This window comes from Oncorhynchus gorbuscha, unplaced genomic scaffold (assembly GCF_021184085.1).
Source record: "Oncorhynchus gorbuscha isolate QuinsamMale2020 ecotype Even-year unplaced genomic scaffold, OgorEven_v1.0 Un_scaffold_800, whole genome shotgun sequence".
Taxonomy (NCBI): Eukaryota; Metazoa; Chordata; class Actinopteri; order Salmoniformes; family Salmonidae; genus Oncorhynchus; species Oncorhynchus gorbuscha.
Window position 1 is genome coordinate 169,657 of NW_025745815.1, and position 22,456 is coordinate 192,112.

At 51.9% G+C, this 22,456-nt stretch overlaps 1 protein-coding gene across 8 annotated transcripts in view; it reads left to right on the forward strand.

The window, feature by feature from the left end:
* Positions 1 to 22,456, forward strand: part of LOC124020281 (hepatocyte growth factor-regulated tyrosine kinase substrate-like) — a 38,864-nt gene that overhangs the window by 8,486 nt on the left and 7,922 nt on the right. For 2 of the 8 annotated variants that reach the window (XM_046335628.1, XM_046335629.1), the window contains exons 5-16: positions 2,180 to 2,297; positions 2,578 to 2,630; positions 2,735 to 2,803; positions 6,324 to 6,448; positions 7,631 to 7,781; positions 10,072 to 10,170; positions 10,254 to 10,349; positions 12,522 to 12,560; positions 13,540 to 13,734; positions 14,449 to 14,662; positions 15,787 to 15,959; positions 20,715 to 20,855. In XM_046335628.1, coding sequence (XP_046191584.1) covers positions 2,180 to 2,297; positions 2,578 to 2,630; positions 2,735 to 2,803; positions 6,324 to 6,448; positions 7,631 to 7,781; positions 10,072 to 10,170; positions 10,254 to 10,349; positions 12,522 to 12,560; positions 13,540 to 13,734; positions 14,449 to 14,662; positions 15,787 to 15,959; positions 20,715 to 20,855 — 1,473 coding nt within the window. The remainder of the gene's footprint in view (positions 1 to 2,179; positions 2,298 to 2,577; positions 2,631 to 2,734; positions 2,804 to 6,323; positions 6,449 to 7,630; positions 7,782 to 10,071; positions 10,171 to 10,253; positions 10,350 to 12,521; positions 12,561 to 13,539; positions 13,735 to 14,448; positions 14,663 to 15,786; positions 15,960 to 20,714; positions 20,856 to 22,456) is intronic. The other 6 variants (XM_046335636.1, XM_046335633.1, XM_046335630.1 and 3 more) reach the window with 5 other exon arrangements.

Below are 22,456 nucleotides of genomic sequence, written 5' to 3' on the forward strand. Positions count from 1 at the left end.
TGTAACTCAGTGAGTGGTGATGTACTACAGTGTATCTGTGACTGTAACTCAGTGAGTGGTGATGTACTACAGTGTATCTGTGACTGTAACTCAGTGAGTGGTGATGTACTACAGTGTATCTGTGACTGTAACTCAGTGAGTGGTGATGTACTACAGTGTATCTGTGACTCAGTGAGTGGTGATGTACTACAGTGTATCTGTGACTGTAACTCAGTGAGTGGTGATGTACTACAGTGTATCTGTAACTCAGTGAGTGGTGATGTACTACAGTGTATCTGTGACTGTGACTCAGTGAGTGGTGATGTACTACAGTGTATCTGTGACAGTAACTCAGTGAGTGGTGATGTACTACAGTGTATCTGTGACTGTAACTCAGTGAGTGGTGATGTACTACAGTGGTGATGTACTACAGTGTATCTGTGACTCAGTGAGTGGTGATGTACTACAGTGTATCTGTGACTCAGTGAGTGGTGATGTGTTACAGTGTATCTGTGACTGTGACTCAGTGAGTGGTGATGTACTACAGTGTATCTGTGACTAACTTAGTGAGTGGTGATGTACTACAGTGGTGATGTACTACAGTGTATCTGTGACTGTGACTCAGTGAGTGGTGATGTACTACAGTGTATCTTACTCAGTGAGTGGTGATGTACTACAGTGTATCTGTGACTCAGTGAGTGGTGATGTACTACAGTGTATCTGTGACTGTAACTCAGTGAGTGGTGATGTACTACAGTGTATCTGTGACAGTAACTCAGTGAGTGGTGATGTACTACAGTGTATCTGTGACTGTGACTCAGTGAGTGGTGATGTACTACAGTGTATCTGTGACTGTAACTCAGTGAGTGGTGATGTACTACATTGTATCTGTGACTACGTGAGTGGTGATGTACTACAGTGGTGATGTACTACATTGTATCTGTGACTAACTTAGTGAGTGGTGATGTACTACAGTGGTGATGTACTACAGTGGTGATGTACTACAGTGGTGATGTACTACAGTGGTGATGTACTACAGTGGTGATGTACTACAGTGTATCTGTGACTGTGACTCAGTGAGTGGTGATGTACTACAGTGGTGATGTACTACAGTGTATCTGTGACTATAACTCAGTGAGTGGTGATGTACTACAGTGTATCTGTGACAGTAACTCAGTGAGTGGTGATGTACTACAGTGGTGACTGTAACTCAGTGAGTGGTGTATCTGTGACTATAACTCAGTGAGTGGTGATGTACTACAGTGTATCTGTGACTAGTGAGCAGTGGGTGATGTACTACTACAGTGGTGATGTACTACAGTGGTGATGTACTACAGTGGTGATGTACTACAGTGGTGATGTACTACAGTGTATCTGTGACTGTGACTCAGTGAGTGGTGATGTACTGCAGTGGTGATGTACTACAGTGTATCTGTGACTATAACTCAGTGAGTGGTGATGTACTACAGTGTATCTGTGACAGTAACTCAGTGAGTGGTGATGTACTACAGTGTATCTGTGACTGTAACTCAGTGAGTGGTGATGTACTACAGTGTATCTGTGACTAGTAACTCAGTGAGTGGTGATGTACTACAGTGTATCTGTGACTGTAACTCAGTGAGTGGTGATGTACTACAGTGTATCTGTGACAGTAACTCAGTGAGTGGTGATGTACTACAGTGTATCTGTGACTGTAACTCAGTGAGTGGTGATGTACTACAGTGTATCTGTGACTATAACTCAGTGAGTGGTGATGTACTACAGTGTATCTGTGACTCAGTGAGTGGTGATGTACTACAGTGTATCTGTGACTGTAACTCAGTGAGTGGTGATGTACTACAGTGTATCTGTGACTGGAACTCAGTGAGTGGTGATGTACTACAGTGTATCTGTGACTATAACTCAGTGAGTGGTGATGTACTACAGTGTATCTGTGACTGACAGTGAGTGGTGATGTACTACAGTGTATCTGTGACTAACTTAGTATGTACTACAGTGTATCTGTGGTGATGTACTCAGTGATGTGGTGATGTACTACAGTGTATCTGTGACTCAGTGAGTGGTGATGTACTACAGTGTATCTGTGACTGTAACTCAGTGAGTGGTGATGTACTACAGTGTATCTGTGACTCAGTGAGTGGTGATGTACTACAGTGTATCTGTGACTCAGTGAGTGGTGATGTTTTGCCCCTTGAAACAGACGGAGCCCAACGTGAGGAATAAGATCCTTTACCTGATCCAGGCCTGGGCCCACGCCTTCCGCAACGAGCCCAAATACAAGGTGGTTCAGGACACGTACCAGATCATGAAGGTGGAGGGTAAGTCAGATCCCAGATCAGCCCCTAGCCCCCTAGACACTCCTGAAGACCTGAGAAGATTGGCTCGGTGGAGGAAACACAGTGGCAGCTGTCATCCCTTCCTCAGGTGTCCTCAGGTTTTCCATCGGGTCTGGAGGTTGGCTATGATCTGGGATTCAGACACACAGTCACTAACACACAGCAAAACAGAATGGAGTAGTGTCACAGTAAATATTGATCTTGTATTAAAAAAAAGCTTTGTCCTGTATTGTTGGACATCTTGCATCTCCTGTTGTTCCAGGTCACGTGTTTCCAGAGTTCAAGGAGAGTGACGCCATGTTTGCTGCAGAGAGAGTAAGAGTCTTCCTCTCACTGGTGTTGTTCTGGTTCGATACATCCTTACTACTGAATGTTCTCAGCTTGTTAGGAGGACCTCTAATGTCTCCCTCTGTGTCCAGGCTCCAGATTGGGTGGATGCGGAGGAGTGTCATCGCTGCCGGGTTCAGTTTGGAGTGATGACTAGAAAGGTAAGGTAACATGGCAGACTGGCAGGAGGACGGACTGGCAGACTGGCAGGAGGACGGACTGGCAGACTGGCAGGAGGACGGACTGGCAGACTGGCAGGAGGACGGACTGGCAGACTGGCAGGAGGACGGACTGGCAGACTGGCAGGAGGACGGACTGGCAGACTGGCAGGAGGACGGACTGGCAGACTGGCAGGAGGACGGACTGGCAGACTGGCAGGAGGACAGACTGGCAGACTGGCAGGAGGGCAGACTGGCAGGAGGGCAGACTGGCAGGAGGACGGACTGGCAGACTGGCAGGAGGACGGACTGGCAGACTGGCAGGAGGACGGACTGGCAGACTGGCAGGAGGACGGACTGGCAGACTGGCAGGAGGACGGACTGGCAGACTGGCAGGAGGACGGACTGGCAGACTGGCAGGAGGACGGACTGGCAGACTGGCAGGAGGACGGACTGGCAGACTGGCAGGAGGACGGACTGGCAGACTGGCAGGAGGACGGACTGGCAGACTGGCAGGAGGACGGACTGGCAGACTGGCAGGAGGACGGACTGGCAGACTGGCAGGAGGACGGACTGGCAGACTGGCAGGAGGACGGACTGGCAGACTGGCAGGAGGACGGACTGGCAGACTGGCAGGAGGACGGACTGGCAGGAGGACGGACTGGCAGACTGGCAGGAGGACGGACTGGCAGACTGGCAGGAGGACGGACTGGCAGACTGGCAGGAGGACGGACTGGCAGACTGGCAGGAGGACGGACTGGCAGACTGGCAGGAGGACGGACTGGCAGACTGGCAGGAGGACGGACTGGCAGGAGGACGGACTGGCAGGAGGACGGACTGGCAGGAGGACGGACTGGCAGGAGGACGGACTGGCAGACTGGCAGGACGGACTGGCAGACTGGCAGGAGGACGGACTGGCAGACTGGCAGGAGGACGGACTGGCAGACTGGCAGGAGGCGGACTGGCAGACTGGCAGGAGGACGGACTGGCAGACTGGCAGGAGGACGGACTGGCAGACTGGCAGGAGGACGGACTGGCAGGGCAGGAGGACGGACTGGCAGACTGGCAGGGGAGGACTGGACTGGCAGGACTGGCAGGAGGAGGACGGACTGGCAGGAGGACAGACTGGCAGGAGGACGGACTGGCAGGACTGGACTGGCAGGAGGACGGACTGGCAGGACTGGCAGGAGGAGGACGGACTGGCAGACTGGCAGGAGGACGGACTGGCAGACTGGCAGGAGGACGGACTGGCAGACTGGCAGGAGGACGGACTGGCAGGAGGACGGACTGGCGGACTGGCAGGAGGACGGACTGGCGGACTGGCAGGAGGACGGACTGGCGGACTGGCAGGAGGACGGACTGGCGGACTGGCAGGAGGACGGACTGGCGGACTGGCAGGAGGACGGACTGGCGGACTGGCAGGAGGACGGACTGGCGGACTGGCAGGAGGACGGACTGGCGGACTGGCAGGAGGACGGACTGGCAGGAGGACGGACTGGCAGGAGGACGGACTGGCAGACTGGCAGGAGGACGGACTGGCAGACTGGCAGGAGGACGGACTGGCAGACTGGCAGGAGGACGGACTGGCAGACTGGCAGGAGGACGGACTGGCAGACTGGCAGGAGGACGGACTGGCAGACTGGCAGGAGGACGGACTGGCAGACTGGCAGGAGGACGGACTGGCAGACTGGCAGGAGGACGGACTGGCAGGAGGACGGACTGGCAGGAGGACGGACTGGCAGACTGGCAGGAGGACGGACTGGCAGGAGGACGGACTGGCGGACTGGCAGGAGGACGGACTGGCAGACTGGCAGGAGGACGGACTGGCAGACTGGCAGGAGGACGGACTGGCAGACTGGCAGGAGGACGGACTGGCAGACTGGCAGGAGGACGGACTGGCAGACTGGCAGGAGGACGGACTGGCAGACTGGCAGGAGGACGGACTGGCAGACTGGCAGGAGGACGGACTGGCAGGAGGACTGGCAGGAGGACGGACTGGCAGGAGGACGGACTGGCAGGAGGACGGACTGGCAGGAGGACGGACTGGCAGGAGGACGGACTGGCAGGAGGACGGACTGGCAGACTGGCAGGAGGACGGACTGGCAGACTGGCAGGAGGACGGACTGGCAGACTGGCAGGAGGACGGACTGGCAGACTGGCAGGAGGACGGACTGGCAGGAGGACGGACTGGCAGACTGGCAGGAGGACGGACTGGCAGACTGGCAGGAGGACGGACTGGCAGACTGGCAGGAGGACGGACTGGCAGGAGGACGGACTGGCAGACTGGCAGGAGGACAGACTGGCAGGAGGACGGACTGGCGGACTGGCAGGAGGACGGACTGGCAGACTGGCGGGAGGACGGACTGGCGGACTGGCGGGGGGGAGGACGGACTGGCGGACTGGCAGGAGGACGGACTGGCGGACTGGCAGGAGGACGGACTGGCAGACTGGCAGGAGGACGGACTGGCAGGAGGACGGACTGGCAGGAGGACGGACTGGCAGACTGGCAGGAGGACGGACTGGCAGACTGGCAGGAGGACGGACTGGCAGGAGGACGGACTGGCAGGAGGACGGACTGGCAGGAGGACGGACTGGCAGAGGACGGACTGGCAGGAGGACGGACTGGCAGACTGGCAGGAGGACGGACTGGCAGACTGGCAGGAGGACGGACTGGCAGACTGGCAGGAGGACGGACTGGCAGACTGGCAGGAGGACGGACTGGCAGACTGGCAGGAGGACGGACTGGCAGACTGGCAGGAGGACGGACTGGCAGGACTGGCAGGGCAGGAGGACGGACTGGCGGACTGGCAGGAGGACGGACTGGCGGACTGGCAGGAGGACGGACTGGCGGACTGGCAGGAGGACGGACTGGCGGACTGGCAGGAGGACGGACTGGCGGACTGGCAGGAGGACGGACTGGCAGACTGGCAGGAGGACGGACTGGCGGACTGGCAGGAGGACGGACTGGCGGACTGGCAGGAGGACGGACTGGCAGACTGGCAGGAGGACGGACTGGCAGACTGGCAGGAGGACGGACTGGCAGACTGGCAGGAGGACGGACTGGCAGGAGGACGGACTGGCGGACTGGCAGGAGGACGGACTGGCAGACTGGCGGGGGGGAGGACGGACTGGCGGGAGGGAGGGAGGGAGGGAGGACGGACTGGCGGGAGGGAGGGAGGGAGGACGGACTGTCGGGAGGGAGGGAGGGAGGACGGACTGTCGGGAGGGAGGGAGGGAGGACGGACTGGAGGGAGGGAGGGAGGACTGGCAGCACCACTGTAGAGCCTGTGGTCAGATCTTCTGTCTGTCTGACATCCTCTCCCTCCTGTTGCAGCACCACTGTAGAGCCTGTGGTCAGATCTTCTGTCTGTCTGACATCCTCTCCCTCCTGTTGCAGCACCACTGTAGAGCCTGTGGTCAGATCTTCTGTCTGTCTGACATCCTCTCCCTCCTGTTGCAGCACCACTGTAGAGCCTGTGGTCAGATCTTATGTCTGTCTGACATCCTCTCCCTCCTGTTACAGCACCACTGTAGAGCCTGTGGTCAGATCTTCTGTGGGAAATGTTCCTCCAAGTACTCCACCATCCCCAAGTTTGGCATCGAGAAGGAAGTGCGTGTGTGTGAGCCCTGCCACGAGCTGCTCAACAAGTGAGTTACCGAGAGTTAATGCGTTACCGAGAGTTAGTGCGTTACCGAGAGTTAGTGCGTTACCGAGAGTTAGTGCGTTACCGAGAGTTAGTGCGTTACCGAGAGTTAGTGCGTTACCGAGAGTTAGTGCGTTACCGAGAGAGTTAGTGAGTTACCGAGAGAGTTAGTGAGTTACCGAGAGAGTTAGTGAGTTACCGAGAGAGTTAGTGAGTTACCGAGAGAGTTAGTGAGTTACCGAGAGAGTTAGTGAGTTACCGAGAGAGTTAGTGAGTTACCGAGAGAGTTAGTGAGTTACCGAGAGAGTTAGTGAGTTACCGAGAGAGTTAGTGAGTTACCGAGAGAGTTAGTGAGTTACCGAGAGAGTTAGTGAGTTACCGAGAGAGTTAGTGAGTTACCGAGAGAGTTAGTGAGTTAACGAGAGAGTTAGTGAGTTAACGAGAGAGTTAGTGAGTTAACGAGAGAGTTAGTGAGTTAACGAGAGAGTTAGTGAGTTAACGAGAGAGTTAGTGAGTTAACGAGAGAGTTAGTGAGTTAACGAGAGAGTTAGTGAGTTACCGAGAGAGTTAGTGAGTTACCGAGAGAGTTAGTGAGTTACCGAGAGAGTTAGTGAGTTACCGAGAGAGTTAGTGAGTTACCGAGAGAGTTAGTGAGTTAACGAGAGAGTTAGTGAGTTAACGAGAGAGTTAGTGAGTTAACGAGAGAGTTAGTGAGTTACAGAGTGTTAGTGCGTCACCGAGAGTGTTAGTGCGTCACCGAGAGTGTTAGTGCGTCACCGAGAGTGTTAGTGCGTCACCGAGAGTGTTAGTGCGTCACCGAGAGTGTGAGAGAGTGTGAGAGTGTGAGAGAGAGAATATGTTACCTGGCTAGAGAGAGAGAGAGAGAGAGGCTCAGTCAAAACCACCCTCAATTCCATTTCATCAGCCTGTATATTTAAAATGTCCCACTTCAGCCTTCATAGAGCATTTCATCAGTCTGTAGAAGTTGTTGTTCTAGTGGTATAATGGGTACAGATAACGAATGATCTGTATGGATACCTGTGATCTTCTACTGTAAATACCATTCTGCTGCTCAGTTCCCAGTCGTTTTCCATCCATCCAGTTTATTGTCCATGTCCAACAACCTCTGACTCACCAAGTTGTGTGTCTGACCCCTGACCTCCCTTCTGACCCCTCTCCTCACCAGCCACCCTTCCCTCTCTCCCCCGCCTAGGAAAGCTGAAGGGGGTAAACCGGTCGGGACATCCACGTCCGTGACCCCAGGCCTGACAGAGCTGCCCCCAGAGTACCTGACCAGCCCCCTGTCCCAGCAGTCTCAGGTAGTGGTCCAGGAAACAGTAAGTGAATGTATGGCCTGAGAGACGACCCCCCCCCCCTCCCCCCGGTGGTGATAGCCAGGGTCAAGGTGTCTACGTCCCAAATGGCACCCCTATTCCCTACATAGTGCACTACTTTGGGCTGTGACCGCCAGAGCTCTATAGAACCCTATTCCCTACATAGTGCACTACTTTGGGCTGTGACCGCCAGAGCTCTATGGAACCCTATTCCCTACATAGTGCACTACTTTGGGCTGTGACCACCAGAGCTCTATGGAACCCTATTCCCTACATAGTGCACTACTTTGGGCTGTGACCACCAGAGCTCTATGGAACCCTATTCCCTACATAGTGCACTACTTTGGGCTGTGACCGCCAGAGCTCTATGGAACCCTATTCCCTACATAGTGCACTACTTTGGGCTGTGACCGCCAGAGCTCTATGGAACCCTATTCCCTACATAGTGCACTACTTTGGGCTGTGACCTCCAGAGCTCTATGGAACCCTATTCCCTACATAGTGCACTACTTTGGGCTGTGACCGCCAGAGCTCTATGGAACCCTATTCCCTACATAGTGCACTGCTTTGGGCTGTGAACACCAGAGCTCTATGGAACCCTATTCCCTACATAGTGCACTACTTTGGGCTGTGACCACCAGAGCTCTATGGTTGTGCACTACTTTGGGCTGTGACCACCAGAGCTCTATGGAACCCTATTCCCTACATAGTGCTCTACTTTGGGCTGTGACCGCCAGAGCTCTATGGAACCCTATTCCCTACATAGTGCACTACTTTGGGCTGTGACCGCCAGAGCTCTATGGAACCCTATTCCCTACATAGTGCACTACTTTGGGCTGTGAACACCAGAGCTCTATGGAACCCTATTCCCTACATAGTGCACTACTTTGGGCTGTGACCACCAGAGCTCTATGGTTGTGCACTACTTTGGGCTGTGACCACCAGAGCTCTATGGAACCCTATTCCCTACATAGTGCACTACTTTGGGCTGTGACCGCCAGAGCTCTATGGAACCCTATTCCCTACATAGTGCACTACTTTGGGCTGTGACCGCCAGAGCTCTATGGAACCCTATTCCCTACATAGTGCACTACTTTGGGCTGTGACCGCCAGAGCTCTATGGAACCCTATTCCCTACATAGTGCACTACTTTGGGCTGTGAACACCAGAGCTCTATGGAACCCTATTCCCTACATAGTGCACTACTTTGGGCTGTGACCGCCAGAGCTCTATGGAACCCTATTCCCTACATAGTGCACTACTTTGGGCTGTGACCGCCAGAGCTCTATGGTTGTGCACTAATTTGGTCTGTGACCTCCAGAGCTCTATGGTTGTGCACTAATTTGGGCTGTGACCACCAGAGCTCTACGGTAGTGCACTAATTTGGGCTGTGACCACCAGAGCTCCATGGTAGTGCACTACTTTGGGTGTGACCACCGGAGCTCTATGGTAGTGCACTACATAGGGAGTAGGGTTTCATTTCAAGTGCAGACCCAGACAGGCTCATCCTCCCCCAATAGAGACGATGTATGGGGATCAGTTTGACATGCCATAAACTACAACATGGGAGTTGTAGCTCGATGAGCCTTTTGGGGGGGGGGGGGTTGTAGTTTGACGTGGTAAAATTATTCCCAATGATCACCAATCATCTCCCTCCCCCGTTCGAACACACAGAAAACTAGTCTTTGTTATTAGATTCTTATCAGGCCCACCTGCTGTCTCCAGTTTCTCCTAACTCTCCCTGCCTCCTTGACCGCGGTGGGGTTCCAGGTTGTCTGGGGGTTCCAGGTTGTCTGGGGTTCCAGGTTGTCTGGGGTTTCCAGGTTGTCTGGGGGTTCCAGGTTGTCTGGGGGTTCCAGGTTGTCTGGGGGTTCCAGGTTGTCTGGGGGTTCCAGGTTGTCTGGGGTTGCAGTGAGGCTGCTCCTCCATACATGCCCCTTGGTTGGAGAGCGAGGCGGCAGCAGTGTTCCCTCTGATGATCAGATCTCACAACGTCTGTCGGACTGTTTTCAAGTTAACCATCAATCCTGGAACCGCAACAATATGATAAAAAGTCATATTCTGAGAAGTGAAACACAACTGCATTGAAGAACACCTGGAACGCAGGTTTATTACGCAATGCCCACCCTGCTTTACCTTCCCTGGTGTTTCTCCTCTAACCTTCCCCTCCCTGGTCCTCTCTCCTCCCTGGCCCTTTCCCCTGGGGGCCTCCCTGGTCCTCTCTGCTCCCCGGCCCTCTCCCCTCCGGGCCTCCCTCCCCTGTGGGTTTCATCTCTCTTCCCTGTCTCACCAGGTGCCTCCCAAACGGGACGAGGCGGCCCTGCAGGAGGAGGAGGAGCTTCAGCTGGCCATCGCCCTATCACAGAGCGAGGCTGAGGAGAAGGAGAGGATGGTGGGTAGTGCTGTATATAAATCATGGGACTGTAGCTCCACAGTGGGAATGGAAAGACACTGATACATGTTGTGTGTCTACAGAGACAGAAGAACTCGTACGGGGTCTACCCCAAAGCTGACCCCGCCCCAGTCACCTCCTCAGCCCCGCCCGTCAACTCACTCTACTCCTCTCCTGTGGTAAGACTTACTCTCATCCACTCCCTCCATCCTCTCTCTCTCTCTATAGATGTACTCTGTGTCACACCATCCTCTCTCTCTATAGATGTACTCTGTCACACCATCCTCTCTCTCTCTATAGATGTACTCTGTTCACACCATCCTCTCTCTCTATAGATGTACTCTGTGTCACACCATCCTCTCTTTCTCTATAGATGTACTCTGTGTCACACCATCCTCTCTCTCTATAGATGTACTCTGTGTCACACCATCCTCTCTCTCTATAGATGTACTCTGTGATATCACCATCCTCTCTCTCTCTATAGATGTACTCTGTGTTCACACCATCCTCTCTCTCTATAGGTGTACTCTGTGTCACACCATCCTCTCTCTCTCTATAGATGTACTCTGTGTCACACCATCCTCTCTCTCTATAGATGTACTCTGTGATATCACCATCCTCTCTCTCTATAGATGTACTCTGTGTCACACCATCCTCTCTCTCTATAGATGTACTCTGTGATATCACCATCCTCTCTCTCTATAGATGTACTCTGTGATGTCCTCCTCTCTATAGATGTACTCTGTGTATCACCATCCTCTCTCTCTATAGATGTACTCTGTGTATCACCATCCTCTCTTATAGATGTACTCACATCCTTATACTAGATGTACTGTGTCACACCATCCTCTTCTTGTACTCTGTGTCAAATATCGTTCTCTATAGATGTACTCTGTGTCACAATCCTCATCTTTAACAATAACCACCTAGTTGGTCAAGAGGTGAATGAGACATCCTCTCTCTCTCTATAGATGTCTGTGTCTGTATGTGTTGTTACGATGTACCGTCACACCATTCAAGATGTACTCTGTGATATCACATCCTGTAATGTACTCTGTGTCACACCATCCCATAGCACCTGTAATTACTATGATATCACCATCCTCCTGTAGATGTACTATGTGTCACACCATCCACCTGTAATTACTCTGCCGATATCCCATCCTCCTGTATAGATGTACTCTGTGTCCGGGGGCCCATGCACCTGTAATTACTGTGCACCATCCTCCTATAGATGTACCTGTAATTACTGTGCACCATCCTCCTGTAGATGTACTGTGTCAGGGGCCTCTCTCTCTATAGATGTACCTGTAATTACTGTCCTCTCTCTCTATAGATGTACCTGTAATTATCTCTGCTCTATAGATGGGTCACACCATCCTCCTGTAATTATAGATGTACTCTGTGTTCACACTATCCTCCTCTAAGATGTACTATGTTATCTTCACTAAACCATGTATGGACTCTGTCTGTGAAGTAGTACTCATGTAACGTGACATTATTCTCCATATTATACTGAACTGCTGCACATCCCTTTTATCTAAAGATTTCTTTAGACCCCTAAGTCATCTTTAACAATAACCACCTAGTTGGTCAAGAGGTGAATGAGACATGTACCTGTGTCTGTCTGTGTCTGTATGTGTTGTTACGGTCTACCGTGTATATTCAAGTACCACTGTCTTCGACTGTCTTAGCTGTCTCTGAGCTGTTACTAGCTGCTCTGAGCTGTCCCATGCACTGTCTCTGAGCTGTCTTCTGAGCTGTCTTCTGAGCTGTAATTACTGAGCTGGGCCCATGCACCTGTAATTACTGAGCTGTCTACATGCAGCTGTCTTACTGAGCTGTCTACTGCACCTGTAATTACTGTGCTGTCTCTGAGCCTCTGAATTACTGTCTCTGGGCCCATGCACCTGTAATTACTGTCTCTGAGCCGGTCTCTGAGCTGTCTCTGAGCTGTCCCTGCACCTGTAATTACTGTGCCTGAGCTGTCTCTGAGCTGTCTCTGAGCTGTCTACTGAGCTGTCCCATGAGCTGTAATTACTAGCTGTCTCTGACCTGTAATTCTGAGCTGTCTTCTGAATTGTCTATTCACGGGGTCCCTGAGCTGTCTTACTTGCTGTCTTCTGAGCTGTCTTCTGAGCTGTCTACTGAGCTGTCTACTGCACCTGTAATTACTGAGCTGGGGCCCATGCACTGTAATTACTGTCCTGGGCCCATACACCTGTAATTACTGTGCCTGGGGCTCTACACCTGTAATTACTGTGCCTGGGGCCTATACACCTGTAATTACTGTGCAGGGACTAAACCATGTATGGACTCTGTTGTGATGTATAATGTGCTGTTCTCCACAGAACTCCTCTGCTCCCTCAGCTGAAGATGTCGACCCTGAGGTAAGAAACATGTCAACTCTGTCTGTGCTGTCCCTGTGCTGTCTCTGTCTCTGAACTGTCTCTGAGCTGTCTCTGAGCTGTCTCTGAGCTGTCTCTGAGCTGTCTCTGAGCTGTCTCTGAGCTGTCTCTGAGCTGTCTCTGAGCTGTCTCTGAGCTGTCTCTGAGCTGTCTCTGAGCTGTCTCTGAGCTGTCTCTGAGCTGTCTACTGAGCTGTCTACTGAGCTGTCTTCTGAGCTGTCTACGCTGTCTCTGTGCTGTCTACTGAGCTGTCTACGCTGTCTCTGTGCTGTCTTCTGTGCTGTCTACTGTGCTGTCTCTGTACTGTCTACTGAGCTGTCTACTGAGCTGTCTACTGAGCTGTCTCTGTGCTGTCTACTGAGCTGTCTACTGAGCTGTCTACTGAGCTGTCTACTGAGCTGTCTACTGAGCTGTCTACTGAGCTGTCTACTGAGCTGTCTCCTGAGCTGTCTACTGAGCTGTCTTCTGAGCTGTCTCTGAGCTGTCTCTGAGCTGTCTCTGAGCTGTCTTCTGAGCTGTCTCTGAGCTGTCTCTGAGCTGTCTTCTGAGCTGTCTCTGAGCTGTCTCTGAGCTGTCTCTGAGCTGTCTCTGAGCTGTCTCTGAGCTGTCTCTGAGCTGTCTCTGAGCTGTCTCTGAGCTGTCTACTGAGCTGTCTACTGAGCTGTCTACTGAGCTGTCTACTGAGCTGTCTACTGAGCTGTCTAGAATTAAGTCTCATTTGATACAGTTACATTTACAGCTCAGACTGCACTATAGTGTAAATGAACTATATACTGGGGTGAGTTTCCCAGAAACATGAAGGTGATTACTAGATCACTGGTTGTCCATTGCTCACCTATGGATGTATGATCTTACTGCTAAAGACGATCTTTATGTGTTTGGGAAACTGGTCCCAGGTCAGTATGTCTAGTCATGTTTTGGTTGAGAGGACATTCCTGAACTATAATGGTCTTCTCTCCAGCTGGCTCGCTACCTGAACAGAACGTACTGGGAGAAGAAACAGGAAGAGGCACGCAAGAGTCCCACCCCGTCTGCCCCTGCCCCCGTACCATTGGCTACTGAGCCCCTGCCAATCAGCCAGCCCCAGCCAGTGGAAACGGTCGCACCACTCCCAGCACAAGTCGTCATGGCCCCGCCTCCAGTCAACATAGTGGAGGTTAGTTGTACACTGCAGTGTTATGAGAGATGGAAGACAAACAGATTTTCTTATTTGTTCAGGTGAAAATTCATGCATAGCAGCAGAGATTGAAGTAGATTTAGATTAGAAATGACTACATGCTCTGTCATTAGCTGTTTGTTCCTGCTGATTGACTTTCCATCCTTTCTCTTCCTCTTCCTCCCCGTCCTCCCTTTCTCCTCTCCTCTTCCTCCCTCTCGTCTCCTCCTCCCTTTCTCCCTTTCTCCTCTTCCTCCTTTCTCCTCTTCCTCCCTTTCTCCTTCCCTTCCTCCCTTTCTCCTCCTTTCGCCTTCCTCCCTCTCTCCTCTCCTCTTCCTCCCTCTCCTCTCTCTCCTCTCCTCCCTCCCTTTCTCCTCTCCCTTCCTCCCTTTCTCCTCTCCTCTTCCTCCCTTTCTCCTCTCCTCTTCCTCCCCCGTCCTCCCTTCTCCTCTCCTCTTCCTCCCTCCTCCCTCTTCCTCCCCCTCTCTCCTCTCCTCTTCCTCCCTCTCTCCTCTCCTCTTCCTCCCTCTCTCCTCTCCTCTTCCTCCCTCTCTCCTCTTTCTCCTCTCCTCTTCCTCCCTCTCTCCTCTCCTCTTCCTCCCCCGTCCCCCCTTTCTCCTCTCCTATTCCTCCCTTTCTCCTCTCTCCTCTTCCTCCCTCTCTCCTCTCCTCTTCCTCCCTTTCTCCTCTCCCCTCTCCTCTCCCCCACCCCAGCAGCAGTATCAGAACGGTGAGTCGGAGGAGAACCACGATGCGTTTCTGAAGGCTCTGCAGAACGCCGTCACCACCTTCCTGAACCGTATGAAGAGTAACCACATGCGCGGTCGCAGCATCACCAACGACAGCGCCGTGCTCTCCCTCTTCCAGTCCATCAACACCATGCACCCCCAGCTACTGGACATCCTCAATCAGCTGGACGAGAAGAGACGTGAGTTAGGGGGAGATTTGGTTCTGAGTGTGTGTGGGGAGATTTGGTTCTGAGTGTGTGTGTGGGGGGGTGGTTCTGAGTGTGTGTGGGGGGTGGTTCTGAGTGTGTGTGGGGGGGGTGGTTCTGAGTGTGTGTGGGGGGGGTGGTTCTGAGTGTGTGGGGGGGTGGTTCTGAGTGTGTGTGGGGGGTGGTTCTGAGTGTGTGGGGGGGGGGTGGTTCTGAGTGTGTGTGGGGGGTGGTTCTGAGTGTGTGTGTGGGGGGTGGTTCTGAGTGTGTGTGTGGGGGGTGGTTCTGAGTGTGTGTGTGGGGGGTGGTTCTGAGTGTGTGTGTGGGGGGTGGTTCTGAGTGTGTGTGGGGGGGTGGTTCTGAGTGTGTGTGGGGGGTGGTTCTGAGTGTGTGTGTGGGGGGTGGTTCTGAGTGTGTGTGGGGGGTGGTTCTGAGTGTGTGGGGGGGGGGTGGTTCTGAGTGTGTGGGGGGGGGTGGTTCTGAGTGTGTGTGGGGGGGTGGTTCTGAGTGTGTGTGTGTGGTTCTGTGTGTTCTGAGTGTGGTGGTGGTTCTGAGTGTGTGTGGGTGGTCTGAGTGTGTGTGGGGGGGTGGTTCTGAGTGTGTGTGTGGGGGGGTGGTTCTGAGTGTGTGTGTGTGTGGGGGTGGTTCTGAGTGTGTGTGTGTGTGGGGTGGTGGTTCCGAGTGTGTGTGTGTGGGGGGGTGGTTCTGTGTGTGTGGGGGGGTGGTTCTGCGTGTGTGTGTGGGGGTGGTTCTGCGTGTGTGGGGGGGGTGGGGGTTCTGTGTGTATGTGTGGGGGGGTGGTTCTGTGTGTGTGTGTGACTTTGTTTCAGTGTTTGTTTATGTAAAGCCGGGATTCAATCTGATCGCGCTTTGTCTGCAGTGCATGTTTTAAAAACGACGTTCCCATGTTTGTGGAGACACATTCACTGTAAACAATATGTCTCAATCAGGAATATCCTATAAATGGCATGTTGTCCAAATCTGTGATTGGATTCAATCCCGGCCTCACTCTTGCTCAAACCGTGAGCGTGTCTGTCTGCTTGTTGGTTTACCATGTTTGTTGTCTTGGTCCTGTACCATTTAACCACTAACTAAACATCTCTATGTCTGTCTGCCAGTGTATTACGAGGGTCTGCAGGACAAGCTGGCCCAGGTGCGTGATGCGAGAGCCGCTCTGAACGCCCTACGAGACGAGCACCGAGAGAAGCTGCGTCGTGCTGCCGAGGAGGCAGAGAGACAGAGACAGATCCAGCTGGCCCAGAAACTAGAGATCATGAGACAGAAGAAACAGGTGACAGAACTGGGGAACAACGGGGCTGGGAGTCTGTTTAGGAGGGGTGCTGTGTTATAGATGAATGACTGGGGAACAACGGGGCTGGGAGTCTGTTTAGGAGGGGTGCTGTGTTATAGATAATAACAGGTGACAGACTGGGGAACAACGGGGCTGGGAGTCTGTTTAGGAGGGGTGCTGTGTTATAGATAATAACAGGGCTGGGAGTCTGTTTAGGAGGGGTGCTGTGTTATAGATAATAACTGGGGAACAACGGGGCTGGGAGTCTGTTTAGGAGGGGTGCTGTGTTATAGATAATAACAGGTGACAGACTGGGGAACAACGGGGCTGGGAGTCTGTTTAGGAGGGGTGCTGTGTTATAGATAATAACAGGTGACAGACTGGGGAACAACGGGGCTGGGAGTCTGTTTAGGAGGGGTGCTGTGTTATAGATAATGGGGAACAACGGGCTGGGAGTCTGTTTAGGAGGGGTGCTGTGTTATAGATAATAACAGGTGACAGACTGGGGAACAACGGGGCTGGGAGTCTGTTTAGGAGGGGTGCTGTGTTATAGATAATGACAGGTGACAGACTGGGGAACAACGGGGCTGGGAGTCTGTTTAGGAGGGGTGCTGTGTTATAGATAATGACAGACTGGGGAACAACGGGGCTGGGAGTCTGTTTAGGAGGGGTGCTGTGTTATAGATAATAACAGGTGACAGACTGGGGAACAACGGGGCTGGGAGTCTGTTTAGGAGGGGTGCTGTGTTATAGATAATGACTGGGGAACAACGGGGCTGGGAGTCTGTTTAGGAGGGGTGCTGTGTTATAGATAATGACTGGGGAACAACGGGGCTGGGAGTCTGTTTAGGAGGGGTGCTGTGTTATAGATAACAACAGGTGACAGACTGGGGAACAACGGGGCTGGGAGTCTGTTTAGGAGGGGTGCTGTGTTATAGATAATGACTGGGGAACAACGGGGCTGGGAGTCTGTTTAGGAGGGGTGCTGTGTTATAGATAATGGTGACAGACTGGGAACAACGGGGCTGGGAGTCTGTTTAGGAGGGGTGCTGTGTTATAGATAATAACAGGTGACAGACTGGGGAACAACGGGGCTGGGAGTCTGTTTAGGAGGGGTGCTGTGTTATAGATAATGACTGACAGACTGGGGAACAACGGGGCTGGGAGTCTGTTTAGGAGGGGTGCTGTGTTATAGATAATGACTGGGGAACAACGGGGCTGGGAGTCTGTTTAGGAGGGGTGCTGTGTTATAGATAATACTGGGGAACAACGGGGCTGGGAGTCTGTTTAGACTGTGTTATAGATAATAACAGGTGACTGGGGAACAACGGGGCTGGGAGTCTGTTTAGGAGGGGTGCTGTGTTATAGATAATGACTGGGGAACAACGGGGCTGGGAGTCTGTTTAGAGGGGTGCTGTGTTATAGATAATGACAACAACGGGCTGGGAGTCTGTTTAGGAGGGGTGCTGTGTTATAGATAATAACAGGTGACAGACTGGGGAACAACGGGGCTGGGAGTCTGTTTAGGAGGGGTGCTGTGTTATAGATAATGACTGGGGAACAACGGGCTGGGAGTCTGTTTAGGAGGGGTGCTGTGTTATAGATAATAACAGGTGACAGACTGGGGAACAACGGGGCTGGGAGTCTGTTTAGGAGGGGTGCTGTGTTATAGATAATACTGGGGAACAACGGGCTGGGAGTCTGTTTAGGAGGGGTGCTGTGTTATAGATAATGACTGGGGAACAACGGGGCTGGGAGTCTGTTTAGGAGGGGTGCTGTGTTATAGATAATGACTGGGGAACAACGGGGCTGGGAGTCTGTTTAGGAGGGGTGCTGTGTTATAGATAATGACTGACTGGGAACAACGGGGCTGGGAGTCTGTTTAGGAGGGGTGCTGTGTTATAGATAATAACAGGTGACAGACTGGGGAACAACGGGGCTGGGAGTCTGTTTAGGAGGGGTGCTGTGTTATAGATAATAACAGGTGACAGACTGGGGAACAACGGGGCTGGGAGTCTGTTTAGGAGGGGTGCTGTGTTATAGATAATGACTGGGGAACAACGGGGCTGGGAGTCTGTTTAGGAGGGGTGCTGTGTTATAGATAATGTGACAGACTGGGGAACAACGGGGCTGGGAGTCTGTTTAGGAGGGGTGCTGTGTTATAGATAATGACTGGGGAACAACGGGGCTGGGAGTCTGTTTAGGAGGGGTGCTGTGTTATAGATAATGACTGGGGAACAACGGGGCTGGGAGTCTGTTTAGGAGGGGTGCTGTGTTATAGATAATGACTGGGGAACAACGGGGCTGGGAGTCTGTTTAGGAGGGGTGCTGTGTTATAGATAATGACTGGGGAACAACGGGGCTGGGAGTCTGTTTAGGAGGGGTGCTGTGTTATAGATAATGACTGGGGAACAACGGGGCTGGGAGTCTGTTTAGGAGGGGTGCTGTGTTATAGATAATAACAGGGCTGGGAGTCTGTTTAGGAGGGGTGCTGTGTTATAGATAATGACTGGGGAACAACGGGGCTGGGAGTCTGTTTAGGAGGGGTGCTGTGTTATAGATAATAACAGGGCTGGGAGTCTGTTTAGGAGGGGTGCTGTGTTATAGATAATAACAGGTGACAGACTGGGGAACAACGGGGCTGGGAGTCTGTTTAGGAGGGGTGCTGTTTTATAGATAATAACAGGGCTGGGAGTCTGTTTAGGAGGGGTGCTGTGTTATAGATAATAACAGGTGACAGACTGGGGAACAACGGGGCTGGGAGTCTGTTTAGGAGGGGTGCTGTGTTATAGATAATAACAGGGCTGGGAGTCTGTTTAGGAGGGGTGCTGTGTTATAGATAATAACAGGGCTGGGAGTCTGTTTAGGAGGGGTGCTGTGTTATAGATAATAACAGGGCTGGGGAACAACGGGGCTGGGAGTCTGTTTAGGAGGGGTGCTGTGTTATAGATAATAACAGGGCTGGGAGTCTGTTTAGGAGGGGTGCTGTGTTATAGATAATAACAGGACTGGGAGTCTGTTTAGGAGGGGTGCTGTGTTATAGATAACAACAGGACTGGGAGTCTGTTTAGGAGGGGTGCTGTGTTATAGATAAAACAGGGCTGGGAGTGGGAGTCTGTTTAGGAGGGGTGCTGTGTTATAGATAAGATAACAGGTGACTGTTTAGGAGGGGTGCTGTGTTATAGAACAACAGGGCTGGGAGTCTGTTTAGGAGGGGTGCTGTGTTATAGATAATAACAGGGCTGGGAGTCTGTTTAGGTGGGGTGCTGTGTTATAGATAATAACAGGTGACAGACTGGGGAACAACAGGGCTGGGAGTCTGTTTAGGAGGGGTGCTGTGTTATAGATAATAACAGGGCTGGGAGTCTGTTTAGGAGGGGTGCTGTGTTATAGATAATAACGGGGCTGGGAGTCTGTTTAGGAGGGGTGCTGTGTTATAGATAATAACAACTGGGAGTCTGGGAGTCTGTTTAGGAGGGGGGGTGCTGTGTTATAGATAATAACAGGTGAGTCTGTTTAGACTGGGGAACAACAGGGGGGAACTGGGAGTCTGTTTAGGAGGGGTGCTGTGTTATAGATAATAACAGGTGACAGACTGGGGAACAACAGGGCTGGGAGTCTGTTTAGGAGTGCTGTTTATAGATAATAACAGGACTGGGGTGTTTAGGAGAGGTGCTGTGTTATAGATAATAACAGGTGACAGACTGGGGAACAACGGGGCTGGGAGTCTGTTTAGGAGGGGTGCTGTGTTATAGATAATAACAGGGCTGGGAGTCTGTTTAGGAGAGGTGCTGTGTTATAGATAATAACAGGTGACAGACTGGGGAACAACGGGGCTGGGAGTCTGTTTAGGAGGGGTGCTGTGTTATAGATAATAACAGGGCTGGGAGTCTGTTTAGGAGGGGTGCTGTCTTATAGATAATAACAAGGTTGTTTTGTAGGGGGTTAGTCACATGATGAGGTATGGGTTGTTCTGTAGTAGGAGGTTAGTCACATGATGAGGTATGGGTTGTTCTGTAGTAGGGGGTTAGTCACATGATGAGGTATGGGTTGTTCTGTAGTAGGGGGTTAGTCACATGATGAGGTATGGGTTGTTCTGTAGTAGGGGTTAGTCACATGAGGTATGGGTTGTTCTGTAGTAGGGGTTAGTCACATGATGAGGTATGGGTTGTTCTGTAGTAGGGGGTTAGTCACATGATGAGGTATGGGTTGTTCTGTAGTAGGGGTTAGTCACATGATGAGGTATGGGTTGTTCTGTAGTAGGGGGTTAGTCACATGAGGTATGGGTTGTTCTGTAGTAGGGGTTAGTCACATGATGAGGTATGGGTTGTTCTGTAGTAGGGGGTTAGTCACATGATGAGGTATGGGTTGTTCTGTAGTAGGGGGTTAGTCACATGAGGTATGGGTTGTTCTGCAGTAGGGGGTTAGTCACATGATGAGGTATGGGTTGTTCTGTAGTAGGGGTTAGTCACATGATGAGGTATGGGTTGTTCTGTAGTAGGGGGTTAGTCACATGATGAGGTATGGGTTGTTCTGCAGTAGGGGGTTAGTCACATGATGAGGTATGGGTTGTTCTGCAGTAGGGGTTAGTCACATGATGAGGTATGGGTTGTTCTGCAGTAGGGGTTAGTCACATGATGAGGTATGGGTTGTTTTGTAGAGATGCAGCGTCAGCCTGTTAGGTGGTATATGGTGTCTGATGTGGTGTCTGATGTGGTGTCTGATGTGGTGTCTGATGTGGTGACTGTGTTTCAGGAGTACCTAGAGATGCAGCGTCAGCTGGCCATCCAGCGGCTCCAGGAGCAGGAGAAGGAGAGACAGATGAGGCTGGAGCAACAGAAACACACCATCCAGATGAGAGCCCAGATGCCTGCCTTCCCCATGCCCTACCCACAGGTAGACACTATACTATACCCTACCCACAGGTAGACACTACACTACCCTACCCACAGGTAGACATTATACCCTACCCACAGGTAGACACTATACTATACCCTACCCACAGGTAGACACTACACTACCCTACCCACAGGTAGACACTATAATATACCCTACCCACAGGTAGACACTATACTATACCCTACCCACAGGTAGACACTATACTATACCCTACCCACAGGTAGACACTATACTATACCCTACCCACAGGTAGACACTATACTATACCCTACCCACAGGCAGACACTATACTACCCTACCCACAGGTAGAAACTATACTATACCCTACCCACTGGTAGACACTACACTACCCTACCCACAGGGAGACACTATACTATACCCTACCCACAGGGAGACACTATACTATACCCTACCCACAGGTAGACACTATACTATACCCTACCCACAGGTAGACACTATACTATACCCTACCCACAGGTAGACACTATACTATACCCTACCCACAGGTAGACACTATACTATACCCTACCCACAGGTAGACACTATACTATACCCTACCCACAGGTAGACACTATACTATACCCTACCCACAGGTAGACACTATACTATACCCTACCCACAGGTAGACACTATACTATACCGTACCCACAGGTAGACACTACTATACCCTACCCACAGGTAGACACTATACCCTATCCACAGGTAGACACTATACCCTACCCACAGGTAGACACTATACTATACCCTACCCACAGGTAGACACTATATTATACCCTACCCACAGGTAGACACTATACTATACCCACAGGTAGACACTATACCCACAGGTAGACACTATACTATACCCTACCCACAGGTAGACACTACACTACCCTACCCACAGGTAGACACTATACTATACCCACAGGTAGACACTATACTATACCCTACCCACAGGTAGACACTATACTATACCCTACCCACAGGTAGACACTACACTACCCTACCCACAGGTAGACACTACACTAACCTACCCACAGGTAGACACTATACTATACCCTACCCACAGGTAGACACTACCCTACCCACAGGTAGACACTACCCTACCCACAGGTAGACACTACACTACCCTACCCACAGGTAGACACTATACTATACCCTACCCACAGGTAGACACTATACTATACCCTACCCACAGGTAGACACTATACTATACCCTACCCACAGGTAGACACTATACTATACCCTACCCACAGGTAGACACTATACTATACCCTACCCACAGGTAGACACTATACTATACCCTACCCACAGGTAGACATTAGACACCCACAGGTAGACACTACTATACCCTACCCACAGGTAGACACTATACTATACCCTACCCACAGGTAGACACTACTATACCCTACCCACAGGTAGACACTATACCCTACCCACAGGTAGACACTATACCCTATCCACAGGTAGACACTATACCCTACCCACAGGTAGACACTATATTATACCCTACCCACAGGTAGACACTATACCCCACAGGTAGACACTATACCCACAGGTAGACACTATACTATACCCTACCCACAGGTAGACACTACACTACCCTACCCACAGGTAGA